This window comes from Notolepis coatsorum (genome assembly GCF_963971535.1).
Source record: "Notolepis coatsorum genome assembly, chromosome: 6".
Taxonomy (NCBI): domain Eukaryota; kingdom Metazoa; phylum Chordata; class Actinopteri; order Aulopiformes; family Paralepididae; genus Notolepis; species Notolepis coatsorum.
The window spans coordinates 107,933,251-107,956,146 of record NC_140170.1 but is presented as its reverse complement, the minus strand read 5'-3'; the positions used below and the strand labels follow the sequence as shown (position 1 = coordinate 107,956,146).

The window sequence follows — 22,896 nt, the reverse complement described above, 5'->3', positions numbered from 1 at the left end:
GTTGAAGCTGAACTACAACGCCTGGAGGATCTCGATGTAATTGAAAAGGTTGATGGCCCCACTCCATGGGTTTCTCCGATAGTTGTTGTTCCAAAGCCAAAAGACCCGGAAGGTGTGCGTTTATGTGTGGACATGAGGGTACCAAATTGTGCCATCGAAAGAGAAAGACATCTCACACCCACAGTAGATGATGTGATACAGGCACTCAATGGAGCCAAGTTCTTCTCAAAGCTGGATTTAAACAGTGGATATCATCAGCTAGAACTGGATCCATCCTCACGATACATCACAACATTCTCCACTCATGTAGGGCTACGACGTTACAAGAGACTGAGCTTTGGGGTCTCGTCGGCTGCAGAGGTGTTCCAAAATGCCATTCAACAGGCCCTGGATGGCATTCCAGGAGTCATCAACCTCAGTGATGACATTCTGGTTTTTGGGGAAACCAGGGCTGCCCATGATCAAGCTCTCAGGGCAACCTTTCAGCGACTGAAAGAAAAAAACCTGACTCTCAACAAGGCCAAGTGCTCATACGCACAGACCACTCTTGACTTCTTCGGATATACATTCTCAGATGGAGGTTTCTCTCCAGATCCTAAGAAGGTTCAGGCGATTCATGATGCTGCTCCCCCGACCAATGCAAGTGAGATACGCAGTCTCCTTGGCATGGCAAACTACAGCGCCCGATTCATAAAGGATTTTGCCACCATAACTCAACCCTTGCGAGACCTGACAAGGAAATCTGCTCATTGGACATGGACCGAAGAACACCAGAGGTCTCTTAATGAGATGAAACGCAGCCTTACTAGTGACGCTGTGATGACCTACTTTGACCCACACAAACTAACTGAACTGGTTGTTGATGCAAGCCCAGTAGGTCTTGGGGCTGTATTGGCACAAAGGAACAGTCCAAATGAGCCGGCCAGAGTGATAAGCTATGCAAGTAGAGCACTGTCCCCCATTGAACAAAAGTATTCACAGACAGAACGTGAGGCCCTTGCTATTGTCTGGGGCTGTGAACATTTTCACATATACCTCTATGGTGCAGCCTTCACACTTGTCAGTGATCACAAACCATTGGAATGGATTTTCAATAACCCCAAATCCAAACCACCTGCTCGTATAGAGTGTTGGAGCCTGCGTCTGCAACCATACAACTACACAGTCTGTTACAAGGCTGGCAAAGACAACCCGGCGGATTACATGTCGCGCCACCCGGCACAGGTATCACACATCTCTCACGCTATGTCAGACGACGAAAGACAAGCTGAAGAATACATAAACTTTGTCACTGAAAATGCTGTACCCAAGGCGATGACACTGGCGGAAATTCAGGATGCAACCACAACTGATCCCACTCTACGTGAAGTAATGCGACTCATTAAAGATGACTCTTGGAGGTTGCTGTCTGACAAACGGGACTCTATTGATGGAGTTGACAGATCTGCTCTTGTGTCGTTCAAGAAAATAAAAGATGAACTGACAGTGACTGCTAATGGTGACACTGTACTGCGTGGCACAAAGATTGTCGTCCCCCACTCTTTACAAGTCAGAGCAATATCACTTGCACATGAAGGCCACCAGGGGGTGGTCAAAACTAAGAAGCTGATCAGGGAGAAAGTCTGGTTCCCTGGAATTGACAAGCAAGTGGAGGCAATGATAGCTGGCTGCATCCCATGTCAGGCTGTTGTGCCCAACCACACACAAGAACCCCTCTGCATGTCTGAACTGCCATCGTCACCATGGGAAAAGGTTAGTGTTGATTTCTGTGGTCCATTCCCCTCTGGGGATTATCTTTTGGTAGTTGTTGATGAATATTCAAGGTACCCAGAGGTTGAGATTCTTCAGTCCACGTCAGCCAGGGCCACTATCCCTAAACTCGACAAGATATTCTCAACACTGGGAATTCCACTGCAGGTCAAAACGGATAATGGCCCCCCCTTTCAGAGCTCGGAATTTGCAGATTTTGCAACATATTTGGGTTTTAAACACAGAAAGATAACTCCATTGTGGCCTCAGGCGAATGGAGAGGCAGAACGGTTCATGCGCACCTTGGAGAAGAATATACGGGCTACACATGTTGAAGGTCGTCCATGGAAACAGACTCTATATGCATTTCTACGCAACTACCGTGCCACGCCACACTGCTCCACTGGGATGGCTCCAGCTGATGTGCTGTTTGGTAGGCCTCTGAGGATCAAGCTACCCACGCCTGCTGTCCACTATCAGTCTCCGACTGATGCAAAAATACGACGAGCAGATGCAATGGCGAAGGACAGGATGAAACATAATGCGGAAAGGAGGCGCCATGTGGTTCCTTTGGCTCTGAAGGCTGGTGATAGAGTTCTCTGTCGTCAAAAGAAGGAAGGGAAGCTATGCCCTGCTTACAATCCCCACCCATACAAGATCATTGCGATCAAAGGCTCCATGGTGACAGCTAAACGTAACAATCATGTCATCACCAGAAACTCATCCCACTTTAAGAATTTACCTAAGGTGGATGATCACCACTCTCAATCAGCTGACATGCAAGGTGTCATAGACTGGACTGAAATAGATCCTCACTACACTGCAGAACGTTTATGCCCTGACAGCCCCAGGCCACAGCCACCTGGTCACAGGTACCCAGTGAGGGAAAGCAGAAGACCCCCATCATACCTCACTGACTTTGAATAATGTGCATAATGTAATAATGTTCCAAAATACATTGTTGAGTTCAACTAATGTGTAGTTATTGTTAAAGAAAAGAAATGTAAGGAAAGGAGGGTTGTAATGTCCATGGTTCACATAGTTGACGTTATGTTCATAATGTTCAGTGAGCTTGGTAATGTTTAGTTCTGACCTATAGAGGGCGCTCTAGGTTTTACTCCTCAAGAGCGAGACACTCGGGTGATCTTGTCAGTGCACTACGGAGAAGCAGCGGGAGTATTGTTATTGTGGTAGTTCTAGCGATAACAGCAGGAATGTGTCTGTAAGCTTGAAGACGTTCATAAAGAGTCAAACCAGGAATCAATGTGTCGGAGCCTTCATTCTAAAACTTTACAGTTGGGAGGTGGAGATACATCACGCAAACCCACGATAATGTTGCCGTCTCTCTCTGCCAAATTTCTCAGTTCTTCGCTTGATATAATTAATACAAATGTCCAATATAACGGAATTCGTTAGCTCATAAAAATGTGATTATAATAGACTGCTGTTTATTAAGGTCGGGCAGACTGCCCACTGACACCTCAAGTCGGCAGCAGCACGAAGTCTCGAGGGACTTATTTTATTTGGAATATATTAATGACTGTATATACGCAAAAGTAGCCTAGTTTTAAGTTAAAATATTATAAATGCCTTGATGATGTAATTCTTTATATAGGCCTATCAATTGTTTTTAAGCTCAATAAACTCTGACCGGAATTTATCCCATTTGTCCGGTAGATTGAAATCTACCGGACACTCAGACCTGCAAAAAAAAAAATTCTAACGGAAACCCTGGAAGAGACACAGAGTAATGAAGAGACACAGAGTAAAGAAGAGACACAGGGTAATGAAGAGACACAGGGTAATGAAGAGACAGAGTAAAGAAGAGACACAGAATAATGAAGAGACACAGAGTAATGAAGAGACACAGAGTAATGAAGAGACACAGAGTGATGAAGAGACACAGAGTAATGAAGAGACACACAGTAATGAAGAGACACAGAGTAATGAAGAGACACAGAGTAATGAAGAGACAGAGAGTAATGAAGAGACACAGTGATGAAGAGACACAGAGTAATGAAGAGACACACAGAGTAAAGAAGAGACACAGAGTAATGAAGAGACACAGAGTAATGAAGAGACAGAGTAATGAAGAGACACACAGAGTAATGAAGAGACACAGAGTAATGAAGACACACAGAGTAAAGAAGAGACAGAGTAAAGAAGAGACACAGAGTAATGAAGAGACACAGAGTAAAGAAGAGACAGAGTAAAGAAGAGACAGAGTAATGATGAGACACAGAGTAATGAAGAGACACAGAGTAAAGAAGAGACAGAGTAAAGAAGAGACAGAGTAATGATGAGACACAGAGTAATGAAGAGACAGAGTAATGAAGAGACACAGAGTAAAGAAGAGACACAGAGTAATGAGGAGACACAGAGTAAAGAAGAGACACAGAGTAATGAAGAGACAGAGTAAAGAAGAGACAGAGTAATGAAGAGACACAGAGTAATGAAGAGACACAGAGTAATGGAGACAGAGTAAAGAAGAGAGACAGAGTAAAGAAGAGACAGAGTAAAGAAGAAACACACAGAGTAAAGAAGAGACACAGAGTAAAGAAGACACAGAGTAATGAAGAGACACAGAGTAAAGAAGAGACAGAGTAATGAAGAGACACACAGAGTAAAGAAAAGACACAGAGTAAAGAAGACACAGAGTAATGAAGAGACACAGAGTAATGAAGAGACACAGAGTAAAGAAGAGACAGAGTAATGAAGAGACACAGAGTAATGAAGAGACACAGAGTAAAGAAGAGACAGAGTAATGAAGAGACAGAGTAAAGAAGAGACACAGAGTAATGAAGAGACACAGAGTAATGAAGAGACAGAGTAATGAAGAGACACAGAGTAAAGAAGAGACACAGAGTAATGAAGAGACACAGAGTAATGAAGAGACACAGAGTAAAGAAGAGACACAGAGTAATGAAGAGACACAGAGTAATGAAGAGACACAGAGTAAAGAAGAGACAGAGTAATGAAGAGACACAGAGTAAAGAAGAGACACAGAGTAATGAAGAGACACAGAGTAAAGAAGAGACACAGAGTAATGAAGAGACACACAGAGTAAAGAAGAGACACCGAGTAATGAAGAGACACAGTAATGAAGAGACACACAGAGTAAAGAAGAGACAGAGTAATGAAGAGACACAGAGTAAAGAAGAGACACAGAGTAATGAAGAGACATAGAGTAAAGAAGAGACAGAGTAAAGAAGAGACACACAGAGTAAAGAAGAGACACAGAGTAATGAAGAGACACAGAATAAAGAAGAGACAGAGTAAAGAAGAGACACAGAGTAATGAAGAGACACAGAGTAAAGAGGAGACACAGAGTAATGAAGAGACACAGAGTAAAGAAGAGACACAGAGTAATGAAGAGACACAGAGTAATGAAGAGACACACAGAATAAAGAAGAGACACAGAGTAATGAAGAGAGACAGAGCAATGAAGAGACACACAGAGTAAAGAAGAGACACAGAGTAAAGAAGAGACACAGAGTAATGAAGAGACACAGAGTAATGAAGAGAGACAGAGTAAAGAAGAGACACAGAGTAAAGAAGAGACACAGAGTAAAGAAGAGACCCAGAGTAATGAAGAGACACAGAGTAATGAAGAGACACACAGGGTAATGAAGTGACAGAGTAAAGAAGAGACACAGAGTAATGAAGAGACACAGAGTAATGAAGAGACAGAGTAAAGAAGAGACCCAGAGTAATGAAGAGACACAGAGTAATGAAGAGACAGAGTAATGAAGATCCACAGAGTAATGAAGAGACACAGAGTAATGAAGAGACACAGAGTAAAGAAGAGACACAGAGTAATGAAGAGACACACAGAGTAATGAAGAGACACAGAGTAATGAAGAGACACAGAGTAAACAAGACACACAGAGTAAAGAAGAGACACAGAGTAATGAAGAGACACAGAGTAAAGAAGAGACAGAGTAATGAAGAGACACAGAGTAATGAAGAGACACACAGCGTAATGAAGAGACAGAGTAATGAAGAGACAGAGTAAAGAAGAGACAGAGTAATGAAGAGAGACACAGAGTAAAGAAGAGACACAGAGTAATGAAGAGACAGAGTAATGAAGAGACACAGAGTAATGAAGAGACAGACAGAGTAATGAAGAGACAGAGTAAAGAGACACAGAGTAATGAAGAGACACACAGAGTAATGAAGAGACAGAGTAATGAAGAGACACAGAGTAATGAAGAGACACAGATTAATGAAGCGACACAGAGTAATGAAGAGACACAGAGTAATGAAGAGACACAGAGTAATGAAGAGACACACATAGTAATGAAGAGACACAGAGTAATGAAGAGACACAGAGTAATGAAGAGACACACAGAGTAATGAAGAGACACAGAGTAATGAAGCGACACAGAGTAATGAAGACACAGAGTAAAGAAGAAACACAGAGTAATGAAGAGACACAGAGTAATGAAGAGACACACAGAGTAATGAAGAGACACAGAGTAATGAAGAGACACAGAGTAATGGAGACAGAGTAATGAAGAGACACACAGAGTAATGAAGAGACACAGAGTAAAGAAGAGACAGAGTAATGAAGAGACAGAGTAATGAAGAGACACACAGAGTAATGAAGAGACAGAGTAATGAAGCGACACAGAGTAATGAAGACAGAGAGTAATGAAGACACAAAGTAATGAAGAGACACACAGAGTAATGAAGAGACACAGAGTAATGAAGAGACACAGAGTAAAGAAGAGACACACAGAGTAATGAAGAGACACACAGAGTAATGAAGAGACACACAGAGTAATGAAGAGACACAGAGTAATGAAGAGACACACAGAGTAAAGAAGACACAGAGTAATGAAGAGACACACAGAGTAATGAAGAGACAGAGTAATGAAGAGACAGAGTAAAGAAGAGACACAGAGTAAAGAAGAGACACAGAGTAAAGAAGAGACACAGAGTAATGAAGAGAGAGAGTAATGAAGAGACACAGAGTAATGAAGGGACACAGAGTAAGGATGGGAGACAGAGATACACATGTGTAAATGACTGTTATGCAGGGAAGCAGGGTACTGCCACCAGCCAGGGTTAACAGCGTGTTGGAAGCAGGGTACTGCCACCAGCCAGGGTTAACAGCGTGTTGGAAGCAGGGTACTGCCACCAGCCAGGGTTAACAGCGTGTTGGAAGCAGGGTACTGCCACCAGCCAGGGTTAACAGCATGTTGGAAGCAGGGTACTGCCACCAGCCAGGGTTAATGGCGCGTTGGAAGCAGGGTACTGCCACCAGCCAGGGTTAACAGCGTGTTGGAAGCATGGTACGTACTGCCACCAGCCAGGTTAGCGGGCGTGTTGGAAGCAGGGTACTGCCACCAGCCAGGGTTAACACTTTGGCTGCCATGAAACGTCTTTAGACGTCATTGCCGGCCATGCTCAAGTTGCCGGAGGACGCTGTACAGCGTCCTTATATCAATATTTCAAAAATCTGCGATCGGATTCATATGTCCCCTCCGCTGGCCTGAGATCCACCAGCAGGACCCACTGAGCTCTCTGGCGGTTCAGGAGCGCCATCTGGTGGCCGATCGGCGCAATCGCTTAACATGATGTGCCATAGAGGTTGTGCTAGACGTCCGTATTACTTCCGGGCACTCGCTATAGGTCCCGGGACTCTGGCTCGTCACGCTACACAGTGATCGATTGCCAATAACTTGATAAACAACATGATTTGGACGTATATACCATTATACAAGCTGGAGATGGACCGGGTAAATTTACATCCCATAATGATAAGATTTCTACTCTACGATGATCGCCCAACGGCGCGCGGAGACTGGGGTGAGTTTTAGCGTGTAACGTTACTGTCTTCGATACTAACTGCTATTATCAACATTTGACCCACATTAGATGATCGGTATAACGCTGCCCACGGAATTATAAACGCCCCCTAGCCCATCCGGTCAACATCAGATGACGTGTAGTAACTTCTAGAAGTACGTCTAGTTGGAATTTTTTATATCGCGCTGATTGCCATAAAACTGTATTGCATCATCAATATAATGCATTTGGGGCTATAGATCACGTTCTGGAGAAAGCTGCAGAAAGAGATGAAAACACTTATACATTAGACCATACTTTACTATGAATATGTGAATGAAAAAGTTTAACGTTGCTACACAATGAACAATACATATAGGACTTTGAATGGGCCCTAATAATGGCAATGTAGCAATAGAATTTAAAAAGTTATAGCCATGCAAAGAAGGGGTACTTCTCCATAGACAAATAGAGCCGGCAACCTATGGTATATCATGAATTTAACCCAAGGCAACCAAAGTGTTAACAGCGTGTTTAGTTTATTTATCACATTATAAAAATAAAAAAAACAGTGCTAGACAGTGCTAGCCTGCTAGGAGGGAACGAAGCCCAAAGGGCTTGTACAAAGTTCCACTCCCATCCCATTGTCCATAAACATATATGAACGAAATACATGTAAACATGGTCTAGAAAATAAACTTAAAACAAGATCAGAGACATAAGTCAGACACTATAGCGAAAAAATGGAAGATTGACACGAGCTAATAACAAGATTATTATTTTTTTAACTTAATGTGTTGATGATTTATGATGAAATTAAATGAGATTTTATTTGTTTTTTAAATATAGATAAGGAGGTTGTTGACCTCAATGATGAACTTAGTGTTCCAGAGTTTAGGACCTCTAAAGCTAATGTTGAATTGATGGCTAGATGTCCGACAGTAAGGTAAGTGGAATTTATTACTATGGTTCGTTGGAAGCAGGGTACTGCCACCAGCCCTAACCCTAACCCAGCATGTTGATCTCCATACCTTCTCTGGGGCCACCAGGAGCATCTCCGCGATGGGAGAGGTGGAGGCCATGGTATTTCGGTCCACCCCGTGGATGTTGAAGGCCCGGGACATGCTCCTCACACGCTGGTAGGTGGTCAGGATCTTCTTGTAACGCAACAACACCCCTTCTGGGTCTTTCACTGGGGGGGGGGGGTAGAGAGAGAGCGATATATAGAGACAGAGAGAGATATAGAGAGAGAGACAGAGATACAGAGACAGAGAGAGATATAGAGAGAGAGACAGAGATACAGAGACTCAGATAGTTATCACCCGACTCTAGGGCTGCAACTAACGATTATTTTGGTCGACTAATCTAACGATTATTTCTGTCACACCCTCCATCTCTGCTTCCTGTGGGCGCGGCTCCTTTTCCGGGCTCTTAGCAAACTTCTTAGCTTAACATAACAGGCCGACAGTAAGTTTGGGGGAACTAATGGAATAACTGGGGTTGCAACAAAAGTGCAACTAGGGATAAAAACACAATGAAATAAAATAATAATAATAAATAATATATCCTTCTTAGCAGACTTCTTAGCTTAACATCGCCGGGAACTAAAAGGATAACTGGGGATGTTGTTTGCTCCTGACAAGAGTCTCAAAGTCTGGGGTGATGGTAGACAAAGCAACTCTGAGGTCATGATCAATGTCCAATCTGTTCCTCTGCTTTGTCTTCAGCTGGACCAGAGCTGAGAAGCCACTTTCACAAAGATAGGTAGTGCAATTTTTTTTCTTCTTTTTTTACTACTAATCGACGCAAAAAATCTGCGTCGAGTTTTTATGATCGACGTAGTCGATTATGTCGACTAATCTTTGCAGCCCTACCTGACTCAGATAGTAATTAAATGTTAGGTGGATCATAAGTTAGGTGGTGTTAATCTAAATGTTAGGTGGTGTTAATCTAAATGTTAGGTGGTGTTAATCTAAATGTTAGGTGGTGTTCATCTAAATGTTAGGTGGTGTTCATCTAAATGTTAGGTAGATCATGTTAGGTGGTGTTAATCTAAATGTTAGGTAGATCATGTTAGGTGGTGTTAATCTAAATGTTAGGTAGATCATGTTAGGTGGTGTTAATCTAAATGTTAGGTGGTGTTAATCTAAATGTTAGGTAGATCATGTTAGGTGGTGTTAACCTAAATGGCAGGTGGTGTTCATCTAAATGACAGGCGGTGTTAATCTAAATGTTAGGTGGTGTTAATCTAAATGTTAGGTGGTGTTAATCTAAATGTTAGGTGGATCATATGTTAGGTGGTGTTAATCTAAATGTTAGGTAGATCATATGTTAGGTGGTGTTAATCTAAATGTTAGGTGGATCATATGTTAGGTTGGTGTTAAATGTCAGGTGGTGTTAATCTAAATGTTAGGTGGTGTTAATCTAAATCTTAGGTGGATCATATGTTAGGTGGTGTTAAATGTCAGGTGGTGTTAATCTAAATGTTAGGTGGTGTATATATCGAGGGCTTGGTGCAAAAGGGCATAAGAATTTTTTATATATACAGTATATCATTTTAAAGCTCTATCAAATGGTAAAAGGATAAGTTCACTATAATTTTACTTTTTCAAATAAAGTCTGAAAACAAAGGCGTAAGTGGAAACCTTCAATTGAGTTTGGTGGAAAAAAGGCGTAAATGCACTGAGCTTGGTGCACAAAGGATATAAGTGTAGGTCAAGTGCATTTACGCCTTTAGTAGTGCACTGAACAATTCATACAAGAGTGCCACTTATGCCCTTTAGTGCAGAAAAATGGCGCACTTGAGACCCACAGATGATGAAGTGGAAAGAAAACATTATTCTGATGGTGAGGAAATGGCTGTATAATGGCAACATTGAGTATTAAATAGGGATGTCCGATATTATCGGTCTACCGATATTATCGGCCGATATTGGTATTAAAATGTAATATCGAAAAATATCGGTATCGGTTTTCCAAAAAAAATAAAAAAATAATTATTTCTTTAACCTTTATTTACCCAGGCAAGCAAGTAAGAACACATTCTTATTTTATTTATTGTCAAAAGTATGCATAATGTTGTTTTAATTCCAAGAGATATGTAATGTTAATTACCTGAAATTATTCCGTTTTTGGGGGGGGGGGGGGGGGGGGGGGGGGGGGGCCCTGCATATATCGGTATCGGTTGATATCGGTATCGGAAATTAAGAGTTGAACAATATCGGTATATCGGATATCGGTAAAAAAGCCAATATCGAACATCCCTAGTATTAAATGATAAATCTGAATTTCAAATATTGACCAAATGCATAATTTGCCCATGCTGATTGTTATCTATCTAGGTGGATAGCTACATTGCTAGCAAGGTAGCTAAATTGCTAGTTAGTTAGCTTGTATGGTAAACAACGCCCATAACTGCTAACGAACAAGCTAGCTAGCTAGTGTTTTTCAAGATTTTGTTTACCATACAAGCTAGCTGTCTAGTTAGCTTGCACTAGCTCACTCTAATTAGCTAGCGATCTAGCAAGCTAGTTAGCTTCTATGGTAGTACTAGTAAGACTCTAGTCTAGAATACAGTAATAGCTAGCTGGCTATACTGCTCAGGCTAAAGGATCATGGTAATCTGGCCAAAGGCAGGGCTCTATGCTAACCTTTTTCCCCTAAATGAAAAAATTTAGGAGCACACAAAGAAATTTAGGAGCACCCAAAAATATTTAGGAGCACAGTGAAAATATTTCAAGTAACAGTTTTTTTTTTCAAAAATAAATGTATATTTGTACTGTGCGTGCATGTGTGTAAATTAGCTCTTGCTACAACCCTGCATGTTTACATTTTGTATTTTGTACTTGATGTTCATTAACATGTGCTGTCCCTATCAAATCAAACTACTGCTACAAAAGGGTCAGTCACTTAACTTTAGCTTTTGCCCCTTTTATGCATACAATGCTTATGTTTTGGCTGTGTTGCTCTTCTAGAAAAATAATCCTTTCAGGGTTGCCTATTGAAATACTGTACACCTCCAGTACAGAAACATTGTTTATGAGTTTGCGTGTCAGGTAGACCATTGATTGACAGTCGCGTCTGCCAATTACATCACACCGCTTGCACTCCGGCCGCCCGGCGCTGCAGCTGGACCCTATTGCCCATCTCTGCTGTTGATAACGCTAGCCAAGTTATTATACACACAGATACACAGTGGGCCAGTGACTTTGGTGTAGGGGTGTAACAATGCATCGATCCTAAGGGGGAAATTCAACTGCATCGATTTGAAAATGTTAGAATAGATTATCGCAATTTTAATGTGTACACGTTATGTTATTGTCATGTCCGTTACAGCCAACACACCGACATACGCTACTGCATCAAAGTTATGATTAACAAAGCAAGGCATTCGTTTTGTTGCATTAACGTTATATTACTATTGCTATCGATAAATCTAGGTGTTCTAAAATCTATTGCTATTGGTAAGAGAGAGACTATAATAAGTTAGTGTCTCGGAAAACGAGAGCCCTGATCGCAATGGCGGAGTTTCAGGAAGTAAACAAGCAAAATGAGAGCTTCCGATTGGTCATTTGCTTTATTTCCCATGAAACCAGTCACTTCACTCTACTGTGATTGGACCGTTGGCTTGAGTGCAATGTGGGACTTGTAGTTTTTTAACGATTCTCAGCGGAGAAATAAAAAGTACGACTTAGGCTGTCATCAGCAGTTCGCACACCGTGCGCGTAATTGACTTTTGAGGTTCGCACAGACATATTTTTAGGGGCATATGCGAGCAATATGGTCGCACTGTAGAGCCCTGAAAGGAGTTAGCTATTTGCTAGAATCTAGACACCACAACCATACTAACCTCTATGAAATACATAATTTGATGGTGATTAATTGTTTTTGTAGATATAGTCTTTGTAACCACATCTAAGCTACTACTTATTGTCTCACCTAGACTATTTTTGTCAGTGGACAGTAGGGCTGTCTTAAATACTTCGAAGCTTCGTTCGATGCCACAAGCTTCGAACATTAAAAAAAAATCGAAGTTAAAAAAATTATATCATCACTATTGCCTGTTTGAAGGATATCATCCTCAAACACATACACCTACATGCCTAAGAAAGAAAGATACTTGGATGAATAAACAAAATAGGAAATAAAATGTAGAAATGCATGCAATACAAAAAATATATATGAATCTCCATATATGAAATAGAACATTTAGATAAGGTGCTACTGAGATGTTTTGATGAGTTCTTTGTTTTTTTGTGGAAGTAGCCCTTCTTAAAAATGCATGAACATTCACTGATAATTGGTCTGTAGTGGAGTCTACAAGGTCTACATTGCCGGACCATGTAGAATCCGGACCTTGTAGACTGACATAATTCTGTGCATAGTTTAGTCTACACAGGCCATATTTCAAATAATCAAAATCTTACTTCATTCATCTTAAACATTCTTGATTTGGGGGATTGGTAGTTCCCATGAAATCTGAAGTTGTTCAAACGACAACAGTGATCCACCTTGAATAAAAATTAAATCACACAGCCGAGTAAAACCTTGTTGGCTGCGTCAGTCACGAAAGGGGCTACTTAATTAATTAATCCAATCCACTTTATTTATAGAGCACATTTAAAAACAACAAAGTTTACCAAAGTGCTGTACAAGTCCCACAACATAAGATAATTTTTTCTCGAAGCTTCGAATTAAAATCGAAGCTTGGCCCCGAAGCTTCGATTGCCAAAAAAAGCTTCGAAGGTCAGCCCTAGTGGACAGTGGAGTAAAAAGCTTTTGATCCACGCTCTCTCTGTCTTTCACTTACTGCATCTAAAGAGCAGGGGGCGTGGCTGACACACACAACTAAAATTACATGTAGGCTATGAAACCTATAAGATATAGTATACAAATAATAGCAAACATTATTTACATTAACTACCGGTATGTTCACAGAGTCAGAGGTCTGGGAACCAGAGAGGCAGGACATTTTAAACATGTCAGAGGTCGGGGAACCAGAGAGGCAGGATATTTTAAACATGTCAGAGGTCAGGGAACCAGAGAGGCAGGATAATTTAAACATGTCCGAGGTCGGGAAACCAGAGAGGCAGGACATTTTAAAGGGGCTATGTACTGCTATTCCTAGCACTATTTGGGCAACTTTACACAATTCCTGTGAGTCTATGTAACACATCTGTAAGGTTTATTCCAAAAATAATCATTGTTTTATATTTCTAATCAAGTACTCAAAACCAGCATTTTTCTGCCTCAGGATTTCAGGCTGTTATGGCCTGGCTCCGCCCATAAGCACTTTGAGTGACAGTCAGCCCACACAGCGACTGGTAGACAGAGAGAGATAGAGAGAGAGAGAGAGAGGGGGGTGGGAGAGAGAGAGAGGGGGGGGTGGGAGAGAGAGAGAGCTTCTTCCAGAGCGAAACCCGACACCTCTGCACACACTCCAGAGAGAGAGAGAGAGAGAGAGAGAGCAAAACCCGACACCTCTGCACACTCCGGAGGGAGGGAGAGAGAGAGAGAGACAGAGAGAGAGAGAGGGAGGGGGGGGGGACCGCGGCAGCTTGTGGGCCTCCCTTCCTCCCCTCTCCCGTGTGCCGCGCAGCAGGTCCCCCCCCCCCCCCCCCAAAGTGCTCCCTCTCTCTCCATCTCTCTCTCCCTCCAGAGCGCATGCAGAGGCGTCGGGCCCCACTCCGCCTCGCAGCATGAGGAAGTGGCTTCCACTCGCTGTCTAGTCTAGGTAGAATGGGGGCGGGGATTAGCTCCAACCACAGAGCCAATAGCATCACTGTGCGCTACCCAGCGACCGAATGACGTAAATCAGCCGTTCAAATAAAAATGGCCTGATTTACTGGAGGAGGAAAGGGGCTGAGCTGAATCAGAGCAATCCGCCAATATGGTATTTAGACACTAAAACACATTGATACGAACTCCTATTACTATAATACAATGCTAGAGACTGAAAAATGACATTTATAGTACATGTCACCTTTAAACATGTCTGAGGTCGGGGAACCAGAGCGGTAGGACATTTTAAACATGTCAGAGGTCGGGGGAAACAGAGAGGCAGGACATTTTAAAAATTTCTGGGAGATGGGAGATAAAAATAGGCAGAGGGACTTTGTCATACATCACATCGCAACACAATAAAATAAAAGGGGGAAAAAGCAGGACTCACACAGACAGAACACCTTGATATACAATCTAACAGTGCACGGAAGAAAGGTTAGTGTGTAAAGATTACACTCGATATCTCGAAAGATGGTTAGGTCTTCACTTTCAAACACTACAGGTGATGGCATATGTGAAAGTCCTAAAGGTGGAAGTCAAACACAGAAAAACAAGATTTCAGATGCTGATAAAGACAAAGTTAGGGAGCACATCAAGTCCTTTCAGACTATAGAAAGTCACTATTGTCGCAAAGACACTACTAAGGCCTATCTGGTGTTAATCTAAATATTAGGTGGTGTATATCTAGATGTTAGGTGGTGTATATTTAATGTTAGGTGGTGTATATTTAAATGTTAGGTGGTCGATATCTAAGTCTTAGGTGGTATATATCTAGATGTTAGGTGGTATATATCTAAATGTTAGGTGGAGGTGGTATATATCTAGATGTTAGCTGGTGTATATCTAGATGTTAGGTGGTATATATCTAGATGTTAGGTGGTGTATATATAGATGTTAGGTGGTTTATATCTAGATGTTAGGTGGTATAAATCTAGGTGTTAGGTGGTGTATATCTAACCAGCTCACCTCTCTGCCTCTCTCTTCCGTGGGTGATTCTGAAGATCCTCATCTTCTTCATCTTGCCCCCGGCTCTCCCTCCTTTGCCAGCCCGCTTGGACCCCCTCTCCACGGAGGAGTCCTCCTCCGTCTTCTCCTCCTCTTCCTGCACATACTCATCTTCCTCATAGTAGTCCTCTTCATCCATATGGACCTCCTGTTTGACTAAAGTGGAGAGATTTGAATTGCATGAAATCACATGATATAGATTCGATTCAAATGTAGTGCAAATGTAACAGTAAAGTGCAATAATAATTAGTGCCGTCAGGCGATTAAAAAAAGTAATCTAATTAATTACAGGATTTGTAATTAATTAATCGAATTAATCGCATTTTAATCGCATAACCATTTTATGCCTGATATTCTATAATCATATTTCAAATAGCATGTGTCCGGATGGCAGAATTCAGTACTGTATCTACAAAACCTTCTGTTTATTCATCTTCCATCTATTAATTTGCTTCGATTTTTCAGGTCTGGTCAATTTGAGCATGGTGTTATTCACAGTCAAAGATAAAAAAAAATTATTGATATTCTCATTTGGTTCATTACAATTTACTCAAAATAAAATGTTCATTCAATCAATCACAGAATTGAATGAAAATGTTATTATCAGATTGCAGAATGGGTACAATACAGTACGGCTCAATACACACAATTGGAAAACTCCAACATTTTGGGAAATTAGCTTATTTAACATCTTCCCTGGAGTTAGACAAGAAGATACATACCTTTTTTGTCTCTGTGCATGCATTTAGCTTAGGGAACAGTCGCTCCGTTAGCGTAGCTTAGCTTCATCACTGGAAGTGGGGGGGTTTTAGAGCCTGACGTTAGTGCCCTACAGTCACCAAATACACTCCAAATACAACTCCAAAACATTCCTGTAAACATGTTGTGACCGGTGTATTTACCACGTGGAGAAATACAAAATAATTGAATTCGACAATAAATTCGACAATAAATAAGATAACTCAAACTGAGAAATGCTGTCATTTATTTGACAATAAGCGGTGCAACAACACACACAACACAATTATTCCCCACTTATGAGTTGAAAAAGTGTGGAAGGCACTTTGGGTGGCTGTCTGCTCAAGACTATTCAGCTGCACAGTATTCACAATATTCGCTAACGTTAGACAGATGGAATACAGCCTTCCATCTAAAAACATAAATGAAAACTTACCAGTCATGGTAGCCATAATAACTTCAATCGGTTCGGATCCTTTGAATGACACGAATATGTAAACACTGACCTCGACGTTAGAAAGTGGTGACGTGGAATCACTGCGCCCAGACAGCAGTGGTTCGGCAAAAAATAGTTCCGAGTATATCTGCTTTGAAAACGTAATTGTCGAATTCAATTTTTTTTTATTACAGGAACGTTTTGGAGTTGTATTTGGTGACTGTAGGGCACTGTAGGGAACGTCAGGCTCTAAAACCGCTCCACTTCCAGTGATGAAGCTAAGCTACGCTAACGGAGCGACTGTTCCCTAAGCTAATGCACGCACAGAGACAAAAAAGGTATGCATCTTCTTGTCTAACTCCAGGGAAGATGTTAAATAAGCTAACTTCCCAAAATGTTGGAGTTTTCCTGGGGATGCAGACCAGAGAAAGACTTTCGTCTTGTTTACATCAGGGTCCCCCATTTTCAATTCATAATGAATTGTAAGTAAGGGTGCAACTTGCACCGTGCAATGCATTCTTTGTGGATCTAGCCCACAGTATTTCTGACACTGGGAATACATTCCCTGAGATTCATAGATGTCCCTAGAATCAGATACCAAGAACATGCAAATGTACCATATTAAAAAAGAAAGTCTGTAAATGTGTATTCTACATTATTATGGAATGAATGAGATAAAAAAAAAAAACATTTATAAAAAAAAAAAATGAGTACATTTTCATAACGTGATAATTTGCTGTGTAATTAATTAATCTAATTAACGCGATAAACTGACAGCCCTAATAATACTATACAATGTACAGGTGATTAAACTGGGTATCAAATATATAAATTAGTACTACAGAGTAATCAGGTGTATGTACAGAGTTTTAGTACTAATATGTACAGTGATGCAGGTATAAAGACACTATGGTATAGTAAGTCATACTGGCCAGCAGCGTAACTAGTAAGAGTAGGTAAGGGATATGTACAGATATAGATATATAGTTATAGTAACTAATAAGAGTAGGTAAGGGATATGTACAGAATATAGATATATAGTTATAGTAACTAGTAAGAGTAGGTAAGGGATATGTACAGATATTAGTGCCGTCAGGCGATTAATTTTAATCTAATTAATTACAGGATTTGTAATTAATTAATCTAATTAATCGTATTTTAATCGCATAACCATTTTAGGCCTGATATTCTATAATCATATTTCAAATGGCATGTGTCCGGATGGCAGAATTCAGTACTGTATCTACAAAACCTTCTGTTTAACGAGTGCCACGGACGAGCTATATCGTTATTTCATGCAAACCGTTGAGTGCCAGGAACGAGATATGCCGTTTTTTTAATGGTTATTTTTTGTATTAGCAATTTCCATTGATATTTCATCAATCTAGCCTCACGTTACCAGTGGGGATCTGTCTGAACTCGAATAGGGAAAATACCGCCCCCTATCGTCTCCCGGATGGTAATGCACGCATTGGAATGGACTCAATGAAAATGGATGAGAAAAGAAAAATCCGGAATCCACATTTTACTTCTCAGGCAAGTAATCTGAGCCGATCGGACTCAATCTCAAGCCTCAGAACAGCGTGGAATATATATTTACAGTACCCAGCGTTGGATCAATAAACGCAATCGATATTTGGAATGGCGATCAGGAATTGGAATAATCCTTTTGGAGAACATCCGATCTGAGGTAAGGAATCTATTTGACCAGTATTGGGATAATCAGAGCCATTTTCACCTATATATCAGCGTGTGCCATGTGTGTATGTGTGTGTGTGTGTGTGTGTGCGATCAGGAAATAAGAGAACCGATTTTTCAGCCCGCTTCTATAGCGTGCATAAGTACACATATACTATCGATAATCTAGCATTTATTTGAAAACGATTCATAAATAGGCAAAAAAATTACAATGTGTTTTGTGTATTACAAGTAAAGGGCGTTTATCACAGAATCTTCTGAAATCTTGTGGAAGTTTCAAGAAACTAGCGTTTTTCAAAATGGTATAAAACAGAAATGAACTGATTAAAAAACAATCCGTTTCGACAATGTTGACTGCAAATAAGTCATTGATAAGCGACACATTAGACACATAGGCATAATTTAAGATAGGGATGCACCGAATGGGAAATTCTTGGCCGAAACCGATACCGAAAATAGGAAACAGTTGGCCGAAAACCGAAAGGCCGAAAATGATTCATAGAATAGAATTTTTTTTTTACCAATGTTGTTCAGCTACATGATTATGGCAAAACTTAACTTAAATAATAAATAATCACTATTATGGGTCTTTTTGTATCACAAACAGTACTGTATTTGCAAATCTGGTATGTCATAAATGTATAGATGTAGCAGTACTGTCTATCTGTATGTCATGTATGTCATATATGTCCTGATGAATTGAAAATGGGGGACCCTGATGTAAACAAGACGAAAGTCTTTCTCTGGTCTGCATCCCCTTAACAATTGTGTGTATTGATCTGTACTGTATTGTACCCATTCTGCAATCTGTTAATAAAGTTTTCAATCAATCAATCAGAGAGAGAGAGAGAGGCGGACATCTGTGCTCTACTGAGCACACATTTCTAGTCCCCAGAGGACTTTGGCACAGTAGACGCGCGACAGTCAATGTGAGAAACACAATCCCTCCCCCTCTCGCTCTGAATAATATGCATATTAGATCACTCAGTGATTAACCGCAACGGGCATATAGTAAATAAGGATAAAGTACCGTACTTTTCGGACTATAAGCCGCGGCTTTTCCCCCCATTTTTCGACCCTGCGGCTTATATAACGGTGCGGCTTATATGTGACTCGACGTGACCAAACCTGAAAATGTAAAAATCTAAATATTGCTTTTTTGACTGCATTGAAATGTTATTTATCTGTTCCCTTATTTGCTAAACTTAATACAACTTGTAAATGAGTTAATTCTTGTTATTTGTCCGACAGTTTTGTGTCCCAATGCTAATTACATATGGTAATTAAACATTAAAACACCTGCGGCTTATAGTCCAGTGCGGCTTATATATGTACACATCATTCAATTTAGCTGCTGCGGCTTATAGTCAGGTGCGGCTTATAGTGCGAAAAGTACGGTATGTTAAAGACGCATTTATTGGACTCGTTGCGCGCGGAGTTTACATAGAAACAGCGCGACTCCCGAGGAGATGCATTGCTCCCGAGTCCCAAGAGGAGGACGCAGGACTGAAGAGCTCACAGCGCGCATGTAATGAATCCGCGTTGTGATGACATCATCACAACAACACGCGTTAGGTTACAGGTTGCTTCTGTTTCGGTGATATATTTTCGGTGAAAAAACTCTTTCGGCCAAAAGCCGAAAGGCCATTTTTGGCCGAAAACTTTCGGTGGCCGAATTTTCGGTGCATCCCTAATTTAAGATATAGTTTATGCGTTCGCAAATATGAGAGCTCTATCATTGAAGTAGGTGGTGGCATTCAAGGGGGTAAATAGGAAACAGAGGCCGGCACGGAAAGTGTTAATCATCTTCCATTTACCGGTATTCATTTGCTTAGATTTTTCAGGTCTGGTCAATTTTAGCATGGTGTTATTCACAGTCAAAGATAATAAAAAATTATTAATTGATATTCTCATTTGGTTCATTACAATTTACTTAAGCCTAGTAACAGACACAGTATTTCTGACACTGGGAATACATTCCCTGAGATCCATAGATGTCCCTAGAATCAGATACCAAGAACATGCAAATGGACCATATTAACCCATTCTCTGCCGGGCTTATATCCATCCTAAACCATGCTCTGCCAGCGCTATTTGTCTATGGAGATGTTCACCTTCTTTGTAGGGCTATAACTTTTTAAATTGTATTGCTAAATTGACATTACTATGGCCCATTCAACATCAATTATCTATCGTTCAGGATGTAGGAACGTTTTACCTTTTCATTCACACATTCATACTAAAATAAAATATGTTTTTATCGTTTTCTGCAGTATTTCATAGAACGTGAGATATAGGCATAAATGCATATATTAGATGATCAAATGCAGTTTGATACCGATCAACGTTATATTAAACATTTCAACTGTACATGGTCCTAAACGTCATGACTGGTCATCTGCGGGTGAACGGGGGGGGGTCGTTTATAATTCAATGACCGACGTTAAATGATTCATGTAGTATGGGTGATATATTGATCAGAGCAGTTTGTATAGAAAATGGTAAAGAAAAACGCTGAAACTCACCCAAGTCTCCTCGTAGCGTTGGGTGATGAGTGGAGCAAAAAGATCGCTATTATGGGATGTTGATCGATGCGATCCATTTCCGGTTTGTATACTAATACACATCCAAATCATGTTGATTATTGAGTTATGGCAAAGATTCATATCGACGGTGTCTGTATTGAGCCCCGGGACGATAAGCGAGTGGCCGGACGAAAATAGGGGACGGACCACTTCCGAGTTGGGCAACTTCCGGTTTGGCAACTCGCCGATCGGCCACCAGGTGGCGGCATTGAAGCGTTGCAGAGTTGTGATGGATCAGACAGCATCACCCAAGACTCCGTGGGTGAAATATGAATACCATGACGAAAATATGAAATATTGATCTCAAAAACACCTTACGGAGTTATTGGCAGACAACGCATGGCGGAGAAACCCGCCTTAACACGTGAATGGCGGAGAATGGGTTAAAAAAAATGTGTATTCTACGTTCTTATGGAATGAATGAGATAAAAAAATTATAAAGAATTGTCCATGTTCTGGGGCGCCCTCGTGGCGCATACCATAGTGCCTCGCGCACCTACGCGACCGACCCGGGTTCGATCCCAGCTCCCGTCGTTATTTGTCGCATGTCCTCCCCACCTCTCCTCCCGTTCGCCCTCTCCTCTGTCGGTCCTGCGTGACCAATAAAGCTGTAAAAATGCAAAAGAATTATATATATATATATATATATATATATATATATATATAAAAAAATCCATGTTCTGTCATCTAATAATATATTACATTACTTTTCCTGAAGAAGGTTTTTGCCGTGGTATCGTTTTAGAATCGGTATCGTGGTCAAAATGTTGGTATCGTGACAAGTTCAACACTAATATATATATAAATGGTAAATTATATATATGATAAGAATAAATATATATATATATTATATATATATATATGCATACAGCATATTTAATATTATATTAGTGGTGGGACTCGATAAAAAACTTTTATCGAATTAATTCGAGACTTTATAGTTAATTAATAGAAATTAATCACATTTTAATCGCATACCAATATTTGATGCCAAAAACATTTTTCAATTCAAATGAATTTTGGTATATAAGAGTGAATCAATGAATATACATATGTTTAAGCAGCAAAATCCTGTATTAGCTACTACACAGACCAACAGATCAATGCCATTTTTAACAAAGTGCAGCAATTTTAGGAATAATATATAGCGCAAAGGACCTTTTGTAAACTCAAGCACTTTCGAGGTAAAAGTAAGTAGTTTCAAGTACATTCCAGAACAAAAGAAACCTCTTGATTGATCTCAATTTCTCTTATTTTATTTTATGAACAAACCAGAATAAGAAAAAAAGTTATTTGCGATTTATTATACTTTATACTTATAGCACATGCATGAGTCTAGTCTCCTTTGAAAGGTAACATTCGTACACAATAAAGAAAAATCATCATGCGATTAAATCAATTTTCTTTACTTAAAATTATTTCTGTAGTTAATTAATTGAAATTAATGCGATAAAGTCCCAGCCCTAATATATATATAATATACAGCATTATTGTACATGCTATCATACAGAGTTATATGGGTGCGTGCATGTGCCCCCTGTAGTCTACCGTACTTTTCGGACTATAAGCCGCAGCTTTTTCCCCCATTTTTTGACCCTGCGGCTTATATAACGGTGCGGCTTATATGTGGACAAAACCCGAAAATCGAAATATTGCTTTTTTTACTGCATTGAAATGTTATTTATCTGTTCCCTTATTTGCTAAACTTAATACAACTTGTAAATGAGTTAATGTTATTTGTCCGACAGTATTGTGTCCCAATGGGAGTCATTCTCTGTAGAGGTGGGAACTTAAAGCTCAATATAAGAACGGCCATGCACCACCACTCACAGAATCGAGAAAGAGCATCAATCTGTCAATCCTTTCCGTGTCCGGGCCGGGTGAGGTTTCCCGTGTTGAGTCAAATTAAGCCGCAGGCTCCACTCCTTACATAATGGTAATTAAACATTAAAACACATGCGGCTTATAGTCCAGTGCGGCTTATATATGTACACATCATTCAATTTAGCTGCTGCGGCTTATAGTCAGGTGCGGCTTATAGTGCGAAAAGTACGATAGATGGAAACATAGGTCCACCTGCATAGGGTGGATTTCTTTTCACCACCTGTT

General features: G+C 40.5%; 1 protein-coding gene across 1 annotated transcript in view; it reads right to left on the bottom strand.

Moving 5' to 3' along the window:
- LOC311229641 (coiled-coil domain-containing protein 106-like) overlaps positions 1–22,896 on the bottom strand; it is a 76,769-nt gene that overhangs the window by 4,054 nt on the left and 49,819 nt on the right. Inside the window, exons 6-7 of the mRNA XM_084315718.1 lie at positions 15,292–15,486; positions 8,574–8,734 (exon numbers count right to left, since the gene is read on the bottom strand). Coding sequence (XP_084171844.1) covers positions 8,574–8,734; positions 15,292–15,486 — 356 coding nt within the window. The remainder of the gene's footprint in view (positions 1–8,573; positions 8,735–15,291; positions 15,487–22,896) is intronic.